Source organism: Phragmites australis, chromosome 22, assembly GCF_958298935.1.
Source record: "Phragmites australis chromosome 22, lpPhrAust1.1, whole genome shotgun sequence".
Taxonomy (NCBI): domain Eukaryota; kingdom Viridiplantae; phylum Streptophyta; class Magnoliopsida; order Poales; family Poaceae; genus Phragmites; species Phragmites australis.
This window is the reverse complement of record NC_084942.1, coordinates 19,140,334-19,160,532: the sequence shown is the minus strand read 5'-3', so window position 1 is coordinate 19,160,532 and position 20,199 is coordinate 19,140,334. Positions and strand designations below refer to the sequence as shown.

General features: G+C 42.5%; 2 protein-coding genes across 4 annotated transcripts; one reads left to right on the top strand and one right to left on the bottom strand.

Annotated features, from left to right (window-relative positions):
- The first annotated feature begins 4,419 nt into the window (after positions 1–4,419).
- On the top strand, positions 4,420–12,195 carry LOC133904867 (diaminopimelate epimerase, chloroplastic). Its single transcript, XM_062346487.1, has 10 exons — positions 4,420–4,770; positions 4,924–5,091; positions 5,810–5,880; positions 6,145–6,202; positions 7,327–7,506; positions 10,208–10,292; positions 10,379–10,438; positions 10,705–10,778; positions 10,865–10,981; positions 11,890–12,195. Exons 1-9 carry the CDS (start codon positions 4,513–4,515, stop codon positions 10,979–10,981), a joined length of 1,071 nt encoding a protein of 356 aa, XP_062202471.1. The 5' UTR covers positions 4,420–4,512; the 3' UTR covers positions 11,890–12,195.
- A 5,539-nt stretch (positions 12,196–17,734) lies between these two features.
- On the bottom strand, positions 17,735–19,213 carry LOC133905519 (myb-related protein MYBAS2-like). 3 transcript variants are annotated; one of them, XM_062347329.1, is made up of 3 exons: positions 18,828–19,213; positions 18,568–18,697; positions 17,735–18,468 (listed from the first exon to the last, which is right to left on the bottom strand). In XM_062347329.1, the coding sequence occupies exons 1-3, from the start codon at positions 18,946–18,948 to the stop codon at positions 17,997–17,999; spliced, it is 723 nt and encodes a 240-aa protein (XP_062203313.1). In that variant the 5' UTR covers positions 18,949–19,213; the 3' UTR covers positions 17,735–17,996. The 3 variants fall into 3 exon arrangements, with proteins under 3 accessions (XP_062203313.1, XP_062203314.1, XP_062203315.1); XM_062347330.1 differs by having other exon boundaries at positions 19,001–19,207; XM_062347331.1 differs by lacking the exon at positions 18,828–19,213 and adding an exon at positions 18,799–18,818.
- Positions 19,214–20,199: the final 986 nt, after the last annotated feature.

Genomic DNA, 20,199 nt, shown 5'->3' with positions numbered 1-20,199 from the left:
TCAGAAAAGCTCCTAGGAGAAGAAGGTCGATCCAGCGGAGAAGACGGACGCGGAGCGGTGTGGCAGCGGGGTGCACCGCCAGCCACAGGCGGAGGACCGCTGGATGGTTCGGTGCTGGGGCGGGGTTTCCAAAACGGAGAGGTTAGCGTGTTGGAGGTGGCAGGCGCGGATCCGTCAGTGGAGACGCTGCTGAAGACAACCGTAGGTAAACGGGAAGTGGGAGAGCAAGCCGGCGTCAAGAGGAAGAAGAAGGCAATGATTCTGTTGTGAGGAAGAAAGAGATGGTCCGTTTGATGTTGATCCGAAGGTTGATATCGTTGATTGAGATTTCTTTTGTTTTCATGATCCTGATATATAGCATCTCCTATTTTCTAAAAGATATGAATCCTACAAAATTCCTCCAAATTTGTATGTCCGAAAGGGCCCCTAAGTCCTTAACACTTTTACTCACAGTGCCATGGGTGGCTTGGGGATGAAAAGAAAAATGTACAGTTAGTCTAATAAAATGAGACTCCTAAATCTGCTGTGACTTGTGATCTTAACTCCTACAAATTGCTATGTTCTACACTCCTTTGTCCCATGTACATTCCTTAACAATACTATGGCACTCCTACAGCACCACTTGTCCAATTCTAACCTAACATGAATTAACTTTTGACTTAGGGGGTATTTCAGTAAAAGGTCGTTACTCCTTCGACGATAGAGACGTCCCTCTACCTAGGAGTATTTGTGGTCCGGCCACATGACCCTTTCTGCTGACCCATCATCGTTAGGGGCTGCTTGATTCTGAATGTAGTTCAAGATCTAATCCATTCAGGTTGTACACGAATTGAGCAAAGCAGCCACATGATGGCCACCCGAGGTTGTTGGCATTGAAGGAGACATTGCCTCCAAAGGTATTGCCTCTGGTGCTTCGTTTCTAAGTGGAGCATCCCTTCCACGTTGGCCTGAGACCGCGGTGGGTGGTCATGTGAATTTTTTTTTCAAAGACTCTGACAGGGACATGTGCGCAAGAAAAGGCTAGGTGGACCAGCTTATCAGCCAGGAAGTTGTCCTTGCGAGGGACGTGCTAGAGTTCAAAACCGAATGAGTGTCGCTCTAGCTTTCTTACTTCGGAGAGATATGTCGCCATCGTTTGGTCCGAGCACAAGAAACCCTCCGCATCCGGTTTATGGCCAGTAGCGAGTCTCTCATCGCTAGTGGGTATTTTGCCCCTCGTGCGGATGCTACTAATAATCCAGATAAGAGGCCATCATAATCCGTAACATTGTTTTATGGCCTGAAAATTTAATTGAAATGTGTACCTGAAGGTATCACTGGCTTGTGGGGTCGAGATTATTTCAGCTCCCGGTCCACTCAACGTGCACAACCTATCGACATGTATAGTCATGTGCCTGTTCGTCTCTGGTCGTAGAAAACCCTCATCGCTCGACGATCAGTATCGCTCCTGTGACCTGTGGGGGTAGTTGCAAAATAGAGCAACGACTCCTCGTCTGGTCGAATAGTGGTCAGTACAGGAGGAGAAACGCGCCCCTACCTGGCACGCCAACTGTCAAGGGTTAGTTTCTGACAATGATTCCAGGGTATACCGGTCGATGGACACTTGAACAACGCTTGCGGTGTGCGTGTGTTTGTGATGAATTTAAGAACACATAGGTTATCCAGGTTCAGGCCTCCCGAAGGATAGCAGCACAACGTCCTGTGTATTTTATTATCAAAGTTTATGAACTGATTACATATCAGTCCTCTCAACTCCTTCCTCTTTGTCCCCTTACAAATTAGGTCCTCCTCTCTTTATATACTAGAGAGATGGAGAACTTACAAGTGGACCTCGTTTAGCAGACACATATCTGGCTAGATATTATACTCTTAGATCATCATTATGAAGAACCAGATGAACCCAACTTGCGCTGAGAGCTCTGCGTGCCCGTCCCATCTGTGGAATGCCTCCACACCTGCCTCCTTGGGTCGCCTGGCCTGTCCCATCGCCATGCGTCGTAAGTTCGTCTGCCAAGCTGTCCCGTCCTTACGCTCCACGAGTCTATCTGCAAAATCATCCACTTTCCTGGTCGTTGTATAGATCCTGTGCTATCTATCGTGTGGCGTAAGTTGGTCCGCAATACCCCACTCTGTAGCAATTAATGCTACGGGACATGCACTACCCATCTACGCTAGCCACGACTTTGTCCGTTGGAGGAGGTGCCTCGGGAAGAAAAACACTTAGTAGGTATCAATAAATGTGTGTTAGACATGTTAGGTATGGATGGCCCGCGATTTGCAAGGGTTGGTCGCGATATCACATTATATCGCAAGGAGGCTAGTCGTGCAAGCCTTGTGCTAGTCGTGTGAGCCTTGATCTGGTCGCGTAATGGGCTAGGGTTCAGGAAATATCCCCTGTCGGTTGCCATATCCCTCATGGGGCCTGTTAGCTAGGATGCCGCATTACCCAATACTCTGACAATTTTATTCCCAAATCGAGTTCTAAAAATAATACAAAATTTCTATAAGCTTAGGAAGCCTCATAAAGTCAGTATATGACTTATCCGGGGTTTAGGGTTATGGACTTTGGACATAATCACTTGTTCCTTAAGGAATATCTTAAGAGAACATCATCTCATCGAATCCTCTGATTCTATTTTCAGGCATTGGACAAGCAACATTGTATCAAACTTTGTTTGATTTCCAGCACTCCGACATCTTTGCTATCTCAAGCAAGTCCCAATCCTTGGTCAAGTTGATAAGTTATTTTGTTTGAGTTTTGCAAAACCAGTACCACAAAGAGTTCACCTTCATGATCTATCTTAATCTTGTTAAACCTGACTAATGACTATGGAGCATGAGGTCTTCAGACCTAGAATGAGTACTAGTGAGGTGATGCTTGTATTGTCCTGCTTACCTGAAATGCCTCACCCCTTTAATTGATCACCTAGCATCATAATTGCACATTAATCATTGACCTAATTGAGTAAGGCTTAGCCTAGTATCACCTATTGGTAAAAGTTTCCAAGAGACCATCAGTGGACTTACTCCCTCTATCTTTGAGGGACGAGAGGGTACGGTTGTTGATCTGTCCTAGTCTTGGTTCAACCAGTCCAGTTATGGAGCAACCTACTAATAGTATGAGAAATGTCATACTGACATTGATCATGCTAGAGTTTAGAATGTGACTGCACTCCTTGCTTCTGGTTAAGAAGCTATACTCACGATAGAAATGGGAACCCCTAGTTGGTTCTACCATGTGGTGACTCAGCCAATAGTCTCACCTTAAAACTTGACCTTTTGAATCACACTCTTGCAAAGTTCATTGTGTTATCCCTCAGATAATTTTGATAATACAGTGATAACACTATAAACCCTCCTTGACCATCATGACTGTGTGATTGTTATTATGGGGCTTGCTGAGTACTTTCATATTCATACTTGCTATAGCAAACTTTCGTATTTATACTTGCTATAGCAAACTTTCGTATTTATACTTGCTATAGCAAGGCTTAGATATCAACTCTTCCCAAACTAAGATAGAAATGAAGGTCTCAAGCTGGAAACCCTAGAGATGGAGTTCAATACGAGACCTAGATCGTGGAGAAGACTAGAATGGGAAAAGAACTTTGACCTGCCCTTAAGGCACATAACTTATGTCTTATGTCTTTATAGGATAAGAATTTTGACCTGCCCTTGAGACATGGAATTTGTATCTTATTTCTTTACCATATTAGTACTTCATCTATGAAGTAATTTAAGTGTTGCTGACTTTTCGACTATGGTCTAAAGCTTAGGATTTAATAAGGCAATCATGTATTACATTAAATAATGTTTTGTAATATTCAGCCAAATAACCGATGAATGACCATTTTTAACCATTAATTTGGTTTACGAGATTGGAAAACCAAAATTATAAATTAGTTAACAGTTTAACAAAACTAACAAAACCAATTAAATGCTCATAGCTAAAGCAGGCTACTGAGGTTGTCATGCAATACATTATTCTCTTCCTTGTTCCTTCCTCTCACACCGCCTCCCACCAGGTCCAACACTCTTGGTGGTTCCGCCCCATCCTTCCTCCCCTCTATCGATGGTAAATCAAATACTGACAATGAGCAAGGAGCACATACAACTGCCCCTAGTCACATAATTAGCTACGAAATTCTACATCAAACATTGAAATTGATTTGAAATTTGAAAACCACAAACCAACTCACAACATAAGAATGTCCTGAGCAAAAGGCACCAAATTATTATGTTCTAGGTCAAATTTGCCTTAAAATTGATTTGAAATTTGAAAGCACCTAGCAAAGCGGGCCCCCTTCGCATCAGCGAGTCAACATGCATCCGACGCAGCCCCATCAGCGTGGATTAGGCCCGACGTCAATGACAGCGGGACCCACTTGCTAGATGGCCCCACCTGCATAGAGCGGAAGGCTCCCCGTCATTACCCGGACAGCGACCGCGACAGGGACCCTCCCCCGAATCCTTCCAGCTCCCTCCTGGCACGGCGGCACCGCTCTCGTGGCCATGTCGCCCGCCGCCGCCGCCACCTCCTTCGCCTCAGCGACCATCGCCGCCCCCACCGGTACCTGTCCCTCCCGCCGCCACCTCCGCCTCCGCCTCCACCTTCTGCTCCACGGGCCCCCCACCCCTCTCCGCGCCGTCGCCTCGATGGCCGTCTCCGCCCCCAGGTCCGCCGCCGCCGCCTCGTTCCTCGAGCGCCGCGAGTCTGAGCGCGCCCTCCACTTCGTCAAGTACCACGGACTCGGCAACGACTTCATCATGGTGCGTATTTTGTTTCTGTTTTCGAACTTTCTTCAGCTGCCACATCCTCTGGTGTTTATTTGGGGGTGACCTGCTGTTACGAATTCGTGCAATCGCTGCTGTGGTATCGCTATTTTTGCTGTTTTGCGTGCTGATTGCTGTGCGGATTTGCAGGTGGACAACAGGGATTCGTCCGTGCCGAAGGTGACTCCGGAGGAGGCGGCGAAGATGTGCGACCGAAACTTCGGCATTGGTGCCGACGGCGTCATTTTCGTCATGCCGGGGGTCAATGGGGCGGACTACACGATGAGGATCTTCAACTCAGATGGCAGCGAGCCGGAGGTGTGGGTGCCCTTTTCATTTCAGTACTGAATATTATAACGTGGTAGGGAATGTCTTATTCCGTGTTGTGCTCAGTGTTGCTCGTAGTGATTCTTCTGTACAGATAAGTTTAGTGCAATGCCAGCCTAGTGTTACCAGTCTCTACTGTGAAATGGGTTCCGATATTTTTCTATCTTGTTCCTGTGAGCTTTGGCTGCACAAGGAAAAATGTAGATGTGTATTTGTAAAGTTCTTCAGGTTCTTAAAATGTTGGGCAGGGCAAACTTTAGCCTTAAAATGAACTATGCTAACTTGGGGTCTTATTAGCTCGCCTAACTAGCAACCCGTGTAGACTGGGACATCTACTAATCTAATCCATGACTATAATATATTGCAGGAAGTAGTGTATCTATATCCACTATTTTGCAGGCCTACAAGAATTATGGTCCTATACCATACATGTCTCACTTCCTATCATGGACTGGGGTTTTGACTTGTGACCTCCAGGTTTTGACTGGCTGCGAAACATTTGAAGTGTTGTGATGTTTCCAATACTAAACAGCTATTTAGTCTATGATCAGATATGCCTTTTTTCGCTCTACCAACTATCAAGTAGACTGAAGAATCCTTTTTTTTTTAATCTCAATACTGTGGACAATCAGAAAATGTTTAATGGAGCTTGTTAGTGCTGAATTGTTCTCAAACAGTACTGTCGATCCCTTATTTCTTTTGGTTTCAGATGTGTGGTAATGGAGTTCGTTGCTTTGCTCGTTTTATAGCCGAGCTCGAAAATCTGCAGGGAACAAATAGGTAAACTCATTGATGCATGGAGATTGCAGCATCCTTATAAAACAAGTGAAAGCAAAGTTCTAACTGTAGATTTAATCATTCATACCATTGTATTATACACGAGGTATTATGTTAATCGAGTCTAATATTCTTTGGAGTTGAATATGAGTCTAATATTATTATATTTAATAATTGAACCACAAGTGTACTAGAAATACGATGACATGCATGTGTCATTCTTTGTTATGGCCCCTGAAATTATATATTTCTAATTTAACATTTCAGCTTCAAGATTCATACTGGTGCTGGACTGATTATTCCTGAAATACAAAGTGATGGGCAGGTAAATGCTTTTATTTTACTTTTTAGTCATTTAAAAATCTAAATTTGTTAGTCCATTTTCTATGACCTTACTTTTCTATTTACCCTGCTTGGGCATGAGCGAAGGTAATCTTTTTCTTTGATTTGCCTGCTAAGGTTTGTTCCCCGGTCTGCATTAATTTTTGGGATGTTTGAAACCTGTTGCATCTTGTGTGCTCTTCTCAAATGTGTTATTGTTGTGTGCTTGGGCTTGATAAGGCGTTGGACGTAGGGTGTAATAGTGAGAGGCGAGGGGAGGCTTAAAGGTGGAGCAGCGAGGCCGGCCCGTGGTGGTGGCGGCCAGCAAGTTATCTTTAGAATAAGGAGTTAAATCATTAGGTCAATGTGCTAAGAACATGTTGTGCGCCACAAAACCCTAAACCCTAAACCCTAGTGTCAGCTTGGAGGAGGGGATGGCTTGTGGCGGCCGTCTAGGGTTTGGCTGGCCGCATGCCCCAGGTCAGTGTGGCAGCATCAGCAGCAAGCCTGCATGCCCCAGGTCAGCGCGGCAGCATCAACCGCCTCCCTGGCTGCTGCCGTGACCACTGGGTTGGGCCCATTGGCCGGCCCATCCGCATATGGGCGTTGTTAGTTATCAACACAAAATTTTATACCACTATATTGATGAAATAGGTAAATGGGCTGTTTGGATGAAAGGTCACTTATTTTGCCAGTGTAGCAAGCTTAACCTTTTGTGGCAGCCGATTTGGCCACAAAAACTCGGGAATCTATTGGAAGAATATGTGTGTATGAGAAGCAGCAGGACAATGTGCTAAGAACATGTTGTGCGCCACAAAAGTTTTGTGAACCAATCAGTAGCCAGAAGATCGTCTAACTTGAGTTTGACAAGTTAAAACCTTAAATTCAGCACAATAAGCCACAAGGCCCCAGTTAGAACCTTACATATTTTCTGGAGTTTGCTATTTCTTCGACACATTTCAGCTACTGAAATCCATTATCTTTAGCTTTCTTGGCTTCTCAAGTAGTCAAGTGTATTTACCTCCTATTTTACAACTCCTTTTCAAGTTCAAACCATTACTTCACTCATTCTTGTTGAACATGAATTTATACTGTTGATATAATTTTATACACTTATCTTGTTTTCAGGTAAAGGTTGATATGGGCGAGCCCATCCTTTCTGGACCAGACATCCCCACAAAACTGCTAGCTACCAAGAACGAAGCTGTTGTCCAAGCTGAATTGGCAGTTGAGGGTTTAACATGGCATATAACATGTGTTAGCATGGGCAATCCTCACTGTATCACATTTGGTACAAAGGAGTTAAAGGTAATCAACTTGCAATTTCATATTCCATTCATGTCAAATTGCCTTTTGTCAAAACTCAGAATTTGATTATTGATTAGCAAATTACATCCATGCATTTTATGAATCCATCTACAGGGATAGCTTTTCCTGTTGAAACAATCAAATCTTTTTCACGTATCTGTACAAATCATGCTTTCTTAGCTCCCAAGATAAATTTCAATTTTTCTTGAATTGTTGGTTGAACATTCTTCGTTGTTATATTTTGTACATCAAACTTTTGGAATTGAAACTTGCTAATTACTCAAAGCTGTGACCTCTGTGATCCCTTTTTTTTCTTTGCCCTGATCATCAAGACCTGCTGTTTTTGTTAGGAATAATTAGGAATAACAACTTGTATTCAATAGTAGCCTTTGAGGGCAATATATAGAGTACATGAGAGAGTACAAGATAAGGACTCTAGTAACACGTAATGGATATGGGCTCTATATTCCTAACACTTCCTCAAATGCAAGACGTATGCAATAGTGTTGCATCTGAAAGAGGTGACACTAAGTAATAAATTTAGACTAATACATCAAAAAACTATCTCTTCAAAGTCGTCGTAGAGTGGAGCTTTGATAATCCTTTTTAATCAAGCCGAAGAAGTGCAAAATGAAGCACACGAGCAGAGTCGTGATGATGATAATAAAAGAATGCCATTGGCTAAGAATTGCAAACTAAGCAATGACGAGTAGCAAGACAACAATAAAGTTTTCACTAAAGCTAGGAAAAGAACTAAATAGCACAGTTGCTTCAATAACGAGGAAAAGATTAGCTGAACATAGATGAACATCTATCTAACTACAAAAGAAATCGACTGACTGATTGACGAAGGAATATGTGGACTCGCACAGCATAGACGAACTCAAAGAAAGACAAACTTTGATGGATGCAGCGGAATTGCAAAGACTCTAATACGAGACTAAGACACTAGCAGGCAGCAATTGCATATTAGCAATGGAGATAAGAGCTACGCAGAGATGCATCAATAGCACAAACCTAGCATAGCAGCAACACCACACATCGACTACCACAACAGCAGCAGTACCAAAGTGCACAGCAGCAGGACCAAATAGCACCGATAGCCATGAAAAATATATAGGCAAGCTTGACACCATAGCCGTTCCACATGATGGTGAGTAGGGAGGCGTATATTGCCAAGCCGAAGATGACAACATAGATCAGTGACTCCAGGGCAAGAGATAACACTCATACACCTTAGGTTTTGCAAGCCTGCAGCATTAGCCATCACCCAAAACCTCCTCTCGCCGACAATAGCAAGATGATGAAGAGTAGGGTCAATGACAGCCTTCCCATAGTGCAAAACGAAGAAGATGTGCAACAGCGCAGAGGGATCGCCTCGAAGCCCCGAGCATCTTCCGCTTTCATCATCAACAAAGGAATAGGTCTTCGTAAGCATTTTGTCTTCAAAGTACGAGTTCTTAGAGAAGTTAAGATGAATAGAGTAGCCTGACTTGATGTCAGAATCATCCACATCAACATAGTTCAAATACTTGAATATCTTTTGATCCTCTTCAGTCAAAAGCTCGCTGAGTAAAGGATGACTCAGAAATGCGGTCAACCAGAAGTCTGGGATTGATTTGATAATGTCACCCCTCTGCAGATAGATAGGTCTGCGGATCTCCTGGAGCTTCTCGATGGAGAGAACGAGGGTGCCATCAATCTGCTCGTTCTCCTCACCGCCCTCGACGTCGGTCTTGGCCTTCTTCCCCTTGTCCGCTGGCACCATCTCCCTTCCCCTTCTTCCTAAGCCCGCACCCTCCCTAACGCGATGCGCGGGCGGGGGAGACCAGCGCAGAAGGGAAGGCCGATCGGGGCACGATGGCTGACCGAGAGGGAGATGGATCCAGCCTGGCGGAAGGTCAGGCGAATCCAGCCCGACGGAAGTCGGATCAGCAGCCGGTGGATCTGGCCTAGCAGGAGGCGGATTATAGGAAGCCGGCTCGGCGTAGGAAGCACTCTGGCGTAGGAGATCTGCGGGAGATCTAGCTACGGGAGGTCATATTCGCCCGGGGGGGCAGGCAGATCCAGCTGTGGACGGTTGTGCGACACGTCAAGATGGGGAGTTGGGCCGACGGCGGCGCGGGGAGGCCGGCGGGAGACCATGCAGCGTGCGGGAAGAAAGCGGGGGGTTAACTTATGATCGATTCGAGGAAGAGGAAGGGCCGGCGGTGAGAGCTAGCGGAGTAAATCTAAATGGGATGAGTTGCTGCGTCCCGAAAAGAAAACCTAGCTGTGATACCATATTAGGAATAACAACTTGTATTCAATAGTAACCTTTGGGGGTAATATATAGAGTACATGAGGAGTACAGATTAAGGATTCTAGTAACCTAACCTATACGTAATGAATAATGACTATATTCCTAACAGTTTTTACTTGCAAAAAGACATTATATATATTGCTTACTTCCAGAGAGAAACAGAGGTTTTGTTAAGATGCTTCAGTATGATTCTTTTATGGTTTATGTGAGGTCCATATGTGCAGATAATAACTAGGTACCGGTACTACAAGTAGCAACCCTGAGTCTCGACTATTGTGAATTAGGCCACAAAAGAGAGTTCTATGCTGGTTGAACTATATACGCTAAGAATCATATTTTCATTAGTCTTAACCAAGCTGCCACATAACTATAGTTCTTGTCTTGGCTGGACTCCAACAGGTCTTGCAGGTTGATGATTTAAAACTTAGTGAAATCGGGCCTAAATTTGAGCATCATGAAATGTTTCCTGCTCGCACTAACACAGGTAACTCTTAATTTCTTGTGTTACTATGTGCTTCTATGCATGCATCCTTGCATTTGGATTTCGTTTAAGTAACTTCCTTTTTGCAGAATTCGTACAGGTTTTGTCTCGCTCACACCTCAAAATGCGAGTTTGGGAGCGCGGTGCTGGTATAACTGATCTTCCCTTAAGCCTCTTGAATTGTAGCATATGCCGTTTGCTTGAATTTCAGAATGCCTTCTTTTTTTTCTATTTGTTTGAATTTTACGTGTTTTAGTTCTAGGTGTCAATATGTCATCAGTACCACATTGTAGATTCATAATGCAAATAGCTCCAATGTATGTCTGAGTTTCAGTGATATCTCTTTTGTATTTATGCATTTATTATTTGGAGTAGTCGAGCTGATGTGAAAAGAAATTTATGATTTTGACTGTAGGAGCAACTCTTGCTTGTGGTACTGGTGCTTGTGCAGTTGTTGTTGCAGCTGTTCTTGAGGGCCGAGCTGAGCGGGTTTGTATTTTCTGTTTTTTTCTTCTTTTTTGCAGTTTCACTTTCATAATCACTAAAATGCGTTATATGTTTTTTCTGTGATACAGAAATGCATAGTTGATTTGCCTGGAGGACCATTGAAAATCGAATGGAGGGAGGATGACAATCATGTTTACATGACTGGTCCTGCAGAGGCTGTCTTTTATGGATCTATTGTTCACTAGGTCAGTTTTAGGAGGTCTAAGATTTATCTACCTTCATCTCTGCAATTATAATCAACATTAGGCATTGATATTAACAGGTACTGCCTGTCCAAAAGCATAATAAACAATATATTTTTATCTGAAAAGAAACTTCGAAATGTATACTCAGATATTATACAGTTCAGCGCTGAAGAGTATAATAGCAGAGGCAAAAGCATGGGAACTTGTTGATATTCGAATATAGTTGTGTTTTGTATCTAAGTTTGCGTTAGCAATATAACAACTCATAGTAATTCAAGAGATGGCATCTGTACTCTTTTGTAATTGCATTCTGTAGGGATGGAACATGAAAGGGTGAAAAACACAAAATTTGGAATTTGCCAGTTGTGATTGTTGATAGCAAACTTCTCAAATCTCAACATTTAGAGTTTTGGAGATGAGCCCTTTGCACTGGCATATGCTTCTGTTGACATTAATTTAAGCCACTAATGTGACCTAACTGGATTGGGGTGTGCATAAATACGCATCTATTGTGCAAAGAAGTAGTGTTGTCATCAAGGATGTTTTCTCTATCCACTTGTTTTTGTCTGTTAGGTTTATCTTATACGGTCAATGATGTGATTAGTATAATGACGTCTTACTATATTATGTGAATGCAATTTTTCATCGCCTAATTTTCTTGTTATGGAAGTGGTAAGCCTATATTGCAAATCTTTAATCGTCTGTACAATAGTTAATTGGACAAAACCGATAGTTGTAATGACATCTGCAAGATATTACTTACAAGTGAAATGACCATTTTGTTACTTTAAATTTAGTGTAAAGCTAATATTTCACTATAGCAAATCCTTTGTGAAACCATGATGCCGTTACACTATTTTGTTACTGACTTATTTATGTATGCAAATGCTTGTCGAGCACATTATCAGGTACTGGGGAGGAAGATAGAAGGGTTACTAGAACTTCGAGTCCAAGAGATGAAACCATCAAGCTTGATAATGTAGTTACCCTTTTTTCTAAAAAAAAAAATAGTTATCGCTTCTCACATTGCATGGACCTTTTATTCAAAGGCGAGTGGGAATTGGGATCTGGTTTGCTCCTTGCTGCTGGGAATGCCTTTCCGTGTCATAAGTAGATCTGCCAGAAGTGGACGCCATGTGTTTTGTGTCTCTTGTGTACTACTTTACATAAAATCAGTGATGCATCATATCATTGTATTTGTGCTTATTTTTTAATCGTCGTGTGACTTCTAGATTTTGCCCCTACCTCTATAGACATTACGTCTATGAGCATGTTATAAAGGGGAAATAGAAAGGGATACAGAAAGGGGGAAACACCCACAATCCTTCCTATCCTCGTCGATGCTAACCTCAGTTATTCATTTTCCTGTAGGCACTATATGACAGTAATGGTTGCGTCCAGGTGGTTAAGCACTGGCCTTTTATTCAATTAAAAGATGACACATGGTAATTAGTTGCAGATCTGTTTCACTAAAGTAGATGGCTGCAAAATCTCAATGCATGCCACTTATCAGCACCTTTAATTCCCGTATCACAGTGAACTTTTCCCTGCATGCTTGACCTGCAAGGCTAATTCCTAATGTGCAAAACTAGCTTTCTTATTGAATCCTAGTGCTGATTCTTTTTCTAAGAAAAAAGGAATAAAAAGCAGCCCACTTTCTCTTTTTCTTGTCATCTCCATGCAAATTATAGAGCCTGATAATTCTTTCATAGGATGAAAGGGTATATGCCTGATGATTCTTTCATAGCATGAAAGGGTATATAAGCCAGGTTTCCGATGTGAAAATGCTAGTGCTTTCCACCTATGCAGCACTGATACGGGTATCGGTATCGGTCCGATACGGATACGGGGATACGCTGTTTTTCCAAAAAATTTGATACGTTTACATTTAAAAAAAAATATTGAATATTCTATTTAAATTCTATTACACAACATACTTAAGAAGTTAAAAGTCTCAATTAAGAACATATTAAAGGACATAACAAATTAACAACCAGGTAGTATGTTCTACTTAAGTTCTATTAGATAGAATACTCAAAGTCTCAAATGTAGGACATATTAAAGGATATAATAACTAGCTATATGTAGTAGGTTCTTCATCCTCACCCTCATTTCCTTCATCCTCTATAATACCTCCATCCACATCTCTAGAAGATACGGCTGGTAACTCTGGTTCATCAAGAGAGAGTTCGGCAACTTCAAGAATGCCTAGACCATTTAGAGAGTCAAAAGAATCTCCTTCCACATCCTTGATTCTCCTTTCTTATATGCATCTATTTTTCTTGAGAGATGTCTTAAATTTAAGTGCACATAAATCAAATTTTCAGCACGCTCTAGAGTAATGACGTTCCTTTTGACGCTATGGATGAAGCTATAAGTACTCTAATTCCTCTCACAACAAGAAGATGAGGCTGGTTGGCTAACCAATTTGATGGCCGAACTCTGCAATAGAGGGATAGATTGTCTATGATTTGTCCATCAAATCATTGGAGAACAAATCCATCTATCATTGATCGAATCATAGTCATTGAATTCATCAGAAAAACTTGACAATCTAGAGTTCTCTTCTTTCACTCTTGCCAATTCTTCTTGTATGGGAAAGAACTTCTTAAAGCATGTCATCTTCATTTTTGATACCTCATTGTCCTTGTGTGGGGGTACACAACCAACACCTCCTTCAAATCATTTTTTGCTATAATATCTATAATGTTAACATTTAGAAAAATGTTAAAACTTAAAACTAGTACTAGTAGAAAATATAAGCAATAGTGTAAAGATAAGTAGGTAACCTTGGATTGAGTGAATGAGCCAAACAATGGAGTAGATTATTACGTTTTGTCCACCTAGCAACCAATATCTCATGAATAACCGAGAACAACTCGCACTCCTGATTTTGTTCCTTCCCTTTCCATAGATATATCTCTTTCTTCACTTTCTCAATCATTGAATCCCACATCTCATAAATTAGATGAAGACATTGTGTATTGGTGTCCGCTGACATATCATCTCATCATAAGAATGTACTCCACATTCTTCCACCATACCTCATTGAGTATCTTTTCTTTGACATTAGTGGAAACTTGAGAATCATCTTTGTAGTAATCCCATTGCTCACTTATTACCATGGTTTGGAGAGGTCTCTTTACCTCGACAAACCTTTGTAATATACACACAACCGAGGCAAACCTTGTTTCAGCAATAGCAAGTAACTTCAAATAGCTAAAGTCATTAAACATTGAAAGTTGCATGTCATGGTTCATTATGAAATTCTTGTTCATTTGTGCATCAGATTTAGCATGACTTATAAATTTAAGTTTGCTCCAAACAATGTATCTTCATCATTCTTTGGTGGTTTAGGATCACAAATACTCTTCAAAGCAAGATTGAGAGTATGCACAACACATGGTGTCCAAAATATGTTACTATACTCAGCTTGCAAAATCATACCTGCACCTTTGCAATTTGTAGCATTGTCGGTGATTATTTGTACCACATTCCGTCGACCCACTTCTTCAATAATAGACTTCAGCTTCTTAGCAATATATTCTTTTGTCTTCACCTTGCCTTCACAATTATCAGCCCTCAAGAACATCGGTGATCTATCACATATGGCAACAAAGTTAATGAGTGGTCACCTCTGCAGATTGGACCAGCCATCGGCACAAATTGTCACTCCTTTCTCATGCCATGTGCTCTTTGTACTCTCCAATAACATATCAATATGAGCCCTTTCTTTCCTGAGCAGCCTAGTTCTAAGCTTGTTATATCCAGACATTTTGTAACCCTGCAAGTCATGGCTGCAAGTATAGGTGAATGCTTCTTGAATGTATGGATTTTTTGCAAAATTGAAAGAGATTCCTGAAAATTAAAAAAAATAGAATAAGCATAAGCAAGGAATAATTAAATTACAGGCATGCAACTATAATTGATTGAATATTTATTGTATTGCTTGCATACCTCCGGAATAAAATGATCTTGCAATTAGAGCATCCGAATGATTGCGCTCGTCCATTGCCCAAGCTTTCTCTAATGCAGATGGAGCCCCCTTCCTCTTCTTCTTATTGCTGCTGCATGAAGCAACATCACTCCCACTAGGCAAGGACACATGTTTTGGTTTTGATCTTTCCACCTCTTCTTTAGCTCTAGCAACATCTCTCCTCATCTGGCTAAGTTCATCCATGGTCATCTTTGGACACATTCCCACTCCATATCCCTTCTTCTTTAGCAAGTGAGCTTCCACTCTAGTGTAGCTACTAAATCCAACAAATGAACAAAAATTGCATTTCCATCTATTATTGCCTCCACCTTGTTTAGGTCTCTCTATGACAATGACATAATCCCACAATGGAGCCTTAATGTCAGTGGAGGTCGCATCAGCACCACTGCTTGAAGTTGCCATCAAGAGACAAGAGCTACAAGGGGGCGGTTGCATATGCAAATAAGTGAATATCATAATATGACAATATGTACTGACGTACTGCTGAACAAACTAGTTGGTTACACCATCTATATCAAAAGAAATGCTAGAACAAGAAGTCAAGAACAGATACTTCGTTTTTCAACAATAGAGAAATGATCAAAGGACCAAGCATCCAGCAACATAGTGACATCATATAAATTGGAAAGCGAACAACAACATATAAATTGGTGAAACTTGGGAGGAAAAGGCATGAAAGTTTACATTGATTTCCCTGTTTGCATTGCCAACTAGAAGCAAATTATAATTCACCTGGAACAAAATAGTCCAGAAGGAAACACAACGACATGTAGCAGAAATATAGGCAAATAGCATTGGTGAAATAAGCAAAAGGGAGAGACAATCATGCTGTGACAGCTGACATGTAGCAAAAAAGGAAATAACAAGTTCTGAGTTTCTCACGTAGCCCACAACTGCTGCTAGCATGTTACTTTGCTTCACAAACACAATGCTAATGACTTAGTAATGAGGTCCTCAGGTCCAAATTCAGCATGTAGATAGGTACATTAATTGATCAGGTAGCAAAAAATCGATTGGAGGCACACAAGTATATAGATTAACTGATTCACTGCTCTCTCCCTCTTGTGTGAGTCGGTCACTTCGGCACTACCGGCTGGAGAGTGGAGGCGCATGGGCATGGCTACTCACCTATCACTAGAACACTTGTGCGCTGTGCCGCTGCTGGCTGGAGAGTGGCGAGGTGCGATCGAGCGGGGATCTGCCGGCTGGAGGCGGCGAGGTGCGGGTGTGTGGCCGAGCGGGCGGGTGGGCGGAGAAGCTTTTGTTCCCGAGTTCTGGGCGGGCGGGCGAGCGGGGATCTGCCGGTTGGATCCGCGGGTGGCCGCCGCCGAGGTCCAGAGCGGTGACGACGAGTCGGCGAGACAGCCCACGTGCTGGCGGCGGCGAGACGCGAGACTGGGAGGCGTCTGCGACTGCAAGTTGTCGAGACGCAATAGCAAGTTAGGGATTTGAGTGGGCCGGGCCGTATCCGTGCGTATCTATGAAGTATCCGCCAGGTATATGAGTTTTTCCTAATTAGTTTCGGCCGGATACTACTTAGATATGTATCCGAGTCAGATATGGTGTCGGACTCGGATACGCATCCGCCTGAGAGTATCCGTGTTTCATAGCTTTCCACAAAAGAAACAGGCGATAGACGGCCTTTGCTTGTTGCTTCTGTTTCTGGTGTGTTTCAGAACTTTGCCATGCTTAATAAAAAACTTTTACCCCCCCCCCCCCCACTTTGAAATATCAATATGCACTTCTACAGTCAAATAGTCACACCAAAACTTAGATGACGTGTAATTATAGCATAAAAATGGTAAGTACTTTATCCTTTTTACCAATATACTACACTGCAGTTTATTTGCCAAAGTTTATTCTTGAAGATGTTTAAAAGAAACTGACATTTTTTTTTGAAACAGAGTGTCATATTATAGCAATAACCTAACTGTCTCCAGCTTCATGTAGCATATATGAATACACATTTCTTTCCTTGAAACTAATGTTGTCAGGTTGGGATGATGAATTGAATAGTAGAATCAACGTTTCTCCTGATTTCAACAAACATATATTTTTTCTGTCTGCCATGCATTCAGAAGTCTAGTGCTTATTTAGCCATTTGACAGATTCTTTGACTAATAAGTGTCATCACTCTCATCTGCTTGAATCCCCTGCTTTAGTTGAGGTTCTACTTCTTGCATTAAATAATCTGTTTTGTTCTTTTGACTTGCATTCTTAGAGGAAATTTACTATTTTTTCTATGTTACAATGCACTCTGAAATCTACTTTATCCAGCTATAATACTTGTTATTGAACTCGAAATTTGTGTGCACAAAATGAAAAAGATGATCATAGGCATGAAGGGCTATGATTGAAAGAAATGCTTCTGATTATAGAGTTAGGTTTAAAATACTTCTAACTGTAAGTTAGTATTTTCCCCTCTTTTTTTGTTGGATTAGGCTGCAACACTTTTGCCTTGAGGCTTTGTGGCTCCTGAGAGCTATGCCTTTTCTTTCCTAATCCCATGACTTGCAAGTTGCCAAGTTGGTACTGTGGAAAAAATACCTTGAGAGCACTAATTTGGTTATGTCAAATGGCATCTTTTTTAGTTAGTAATTCTTTGCGTCAGGCCATTAACTAGCCCATCCACTTGTAGAATTCGATCTTCACTGCTTTAGATAGATGGGTTAAATAAAATTAGACTACATTTTCAATTGGATCAGCCTAATCTTCATCATACCTGCAGCCACTGGTCTCAACCTGTAAAATCATTCTAGTTAATATCATGTAACCATATTACATTTATTCATGAAACAGGAAATTCTCACAGGAGATAACTGATTATATGGTGAATACAGAGTACCCTTGCCCTTTCATACCCTAAAGTCAAGGACAAAGTGACATATGCTTTGTCTTGCACACTAGATAGATGATAGGAAACATGCGTAGAGCCATACTAAAGCTTGTTTCTACAAAAGCACTTCACTTGTGCTAGGTGGATATGCAACTTAGTAATCTGACCCAATATATGTAGCTTCAAAAACAGGGGCCAACTCCTTCACTGTAACCAAAATGCGGCGCCATCTTGATCTCGTCGTCCATCTTCCAGCAGGCCTCTGGGGGGCAATAGTAATCCCACGCCGTACATGGCGGCGGAGGTCCGGAGAGGCTGCTGCATGCATGATCCTTCCCTCCATCGAAGCCCGCCTCTGGTGCCTCAATTTCCATCCATATCTGATCCATGGGGTATCCATCCATGTCCGGAGGGGTGCCCTTGAGGATGCTTGTGATGCAACCACTGCCACCATGAAGCTCCTGGCCCTCCGTTCCAATGATGGATGGCGTATCTGGGTAGCAGGATTGGTAGGTCAGAGACGACGAGGACGATGACGATGACAGCGACATGTTCCCCTTCCTCTCCTGTGCTTTCTTCCTCATGTGAGTCCTCCAGTAGTTCTTGATCTCGTTGTCAGTACGCCCCGGCAGGCGCCGCGCTATCCTGGACCACCTATTGAGGAGAAACATAATCATCAAACGTATCAGTTACAGTAAAAAGATTGTAGAGAAATCTATCCCTATGCTGTTTACATCATCTGTTGGGTCAAACCTGTTTCCCCACCGAGCATGAAGCTCGAGGATGAGGCGCTCTTCATGGGGAGACATGCGCCCACGCTTGAGGCCGGGGTGGAGGTAGTTGACCCACCGGAGGCGGCAGCTCTTGCCTGTCCGGTTGAGTCCTGCATGGAGAAACGGAGGGGGGCAAGCGAGAAGAAAGCTCGGTTAGAGAAGTCGATCCTTTGCGCTGCGACTATGCGCGAAACATCTGCAATATAGCTACCTAATTTTTTGATCCCCCACCCCTCAAACCTGATACTTTGGCAATGAAATCCCAACGACGTTCACCGAAGAGACGCACAGTGCATACCAGTTGCAGGTCCTCCTGCTCTGTCCACGGCCCCTTGCGTGTCTCTTCTCTCACCGTTACCATATCGACCGACCCTGCGATACGATGGCAGCGCACTAACGCTGCTCGCTCCTACCTTTTATCGGCTGGGAGCCGGTCTTCTTGCTCTTCTTCCTTTGCGTGCCTGTTGGCTCCAGTTTCAGGATGATGTCCTTGATGAAATCCAGTCTGTTTGGAGGAAGAAGAAGGAGAAAGGAGGAGCTAGTACATTGAGGAGTGAGCTTCTTTGTCTTGGTTGCATTCTGGTTTGGTGGCTTTTGCCTCTCATTTATAGGTAAGAGAGGGAGAGATCTTGGTGGTCAGGTGATGTGGTTGGTGGGTGTGATTTGGAGCTCCCTAAAGATCCTATATTCCGTCATTTCGGTTGCCCTCAGATTCTAACTTATAAAAGTAGCTTTTTTATTGGCTCACGCTGCGCATATTATTGCAAATTAATAGGTGTGCATGTTAGGACGTCCACTTTTGGTGCCTGGAATTTATGCACTATATGCTTGCTTTGTACATATGAGTGCCGGTGAATCATAGATTTTTTTCGATATTATATTATTTTAATGGAAAACATGTAAAATAGGTATCATTTTCACAAAATTGTAAGACTAAGAAACCTGTTGGTAAGTCCTAATCAGTATTTGAAGTGCCAACAGGATTGTGATACCCCTCCACATTGGATCCATGTACCCTGTCAATTCTGCGGACGAGAAAAGGCCAAATCACCCTATTGGCAAATGGAATGCTGATAGCAGGTCTTGGCATTTGGAATGCTAACATGTGCCAGTGATTAAGTCATGTCGCCGCCCTTCCCTCTCCCCTTTCCTCATCTTGTTCCTTGCATGTCGGGCCGAGGTGCTCTCAGAGCCCTACGCCCAGAGGGAGAGCGAGCAAGGGAGAGAGAAGGCAGGCGGGTGGAGAGAGGAGAGGGAGAGGAAGGCGGCGGGGGGAGTAGGAAGGTCGGCCGTGGAGGGGCTAGGTTGGCTAAGGTAATTTTCCTTTCCCCCCCAAACATGGTAGACTAGCCATTAGCAATTGTAGGTCTAGGGTACAGAAATGTAGCCATTAGAGTAGAACTAGGATTAGAAAAACATTATGAATTGTAACTGTAGGGTTTTAGCAATGTAGCAATTGTTTGTAGAAATACGTTTAATAGTTATCTTAATTTTACTAATCATAATTGATGTTGTTGATATTTGTTTAGGTCTACAGAAAAATAGGCTTTAGCTTATAACTTTAGAATTTTTTTTGCACATTTAATTATGGTACGCGTTATTATAGATTTCA

Bases quoted from the DNA above. Each gene is read 5' to 3' on its own strand.
- LOC133905519 (XM_062347329.1), bottom strand. From the start codon at position 18,948: ATGGTAACGGTGAGAGAAGAGACACGCAAGGGGCCGTGGACAGAGCAG. The intron at 18,698-18,827 runs GTTTGAGGGGTG...TTCTCCATGCAG, and splicing joins TTTCATTGCCAAAGTATCAG to GACTCAACCGGACAGGCAAG. The intron at 18,469-18,567 runs GTTTGACCCAAC...TCTCCTCAATAG, and splicing joins CATGCTCGGTGGGGAAACAG to GTGGTCCAGGATAGCGCGGC.
- LOC133904867 (XM_062346487.1), top strand. From the start codon at position 4,513: ATGTCGCCCGCCGCCGCCGCCACCTCCTTCGCCTCAGCGACCATCGCC. The intron at 6,203-7,326 runs GTAAATGCTTTT...TCTTGTTTTCAG, and splicing joins AAATACAAAGTGATGGGCAG to GTAAAGGTTGATATGGGCGA. The intron at 10,779-10,864 runs GTTTGTATTTTC...TCTGTGATACAG, and splicing joins TTGAGGGCCGAGCTGAGCGG to AAATGCATAGTTGATTTGCC.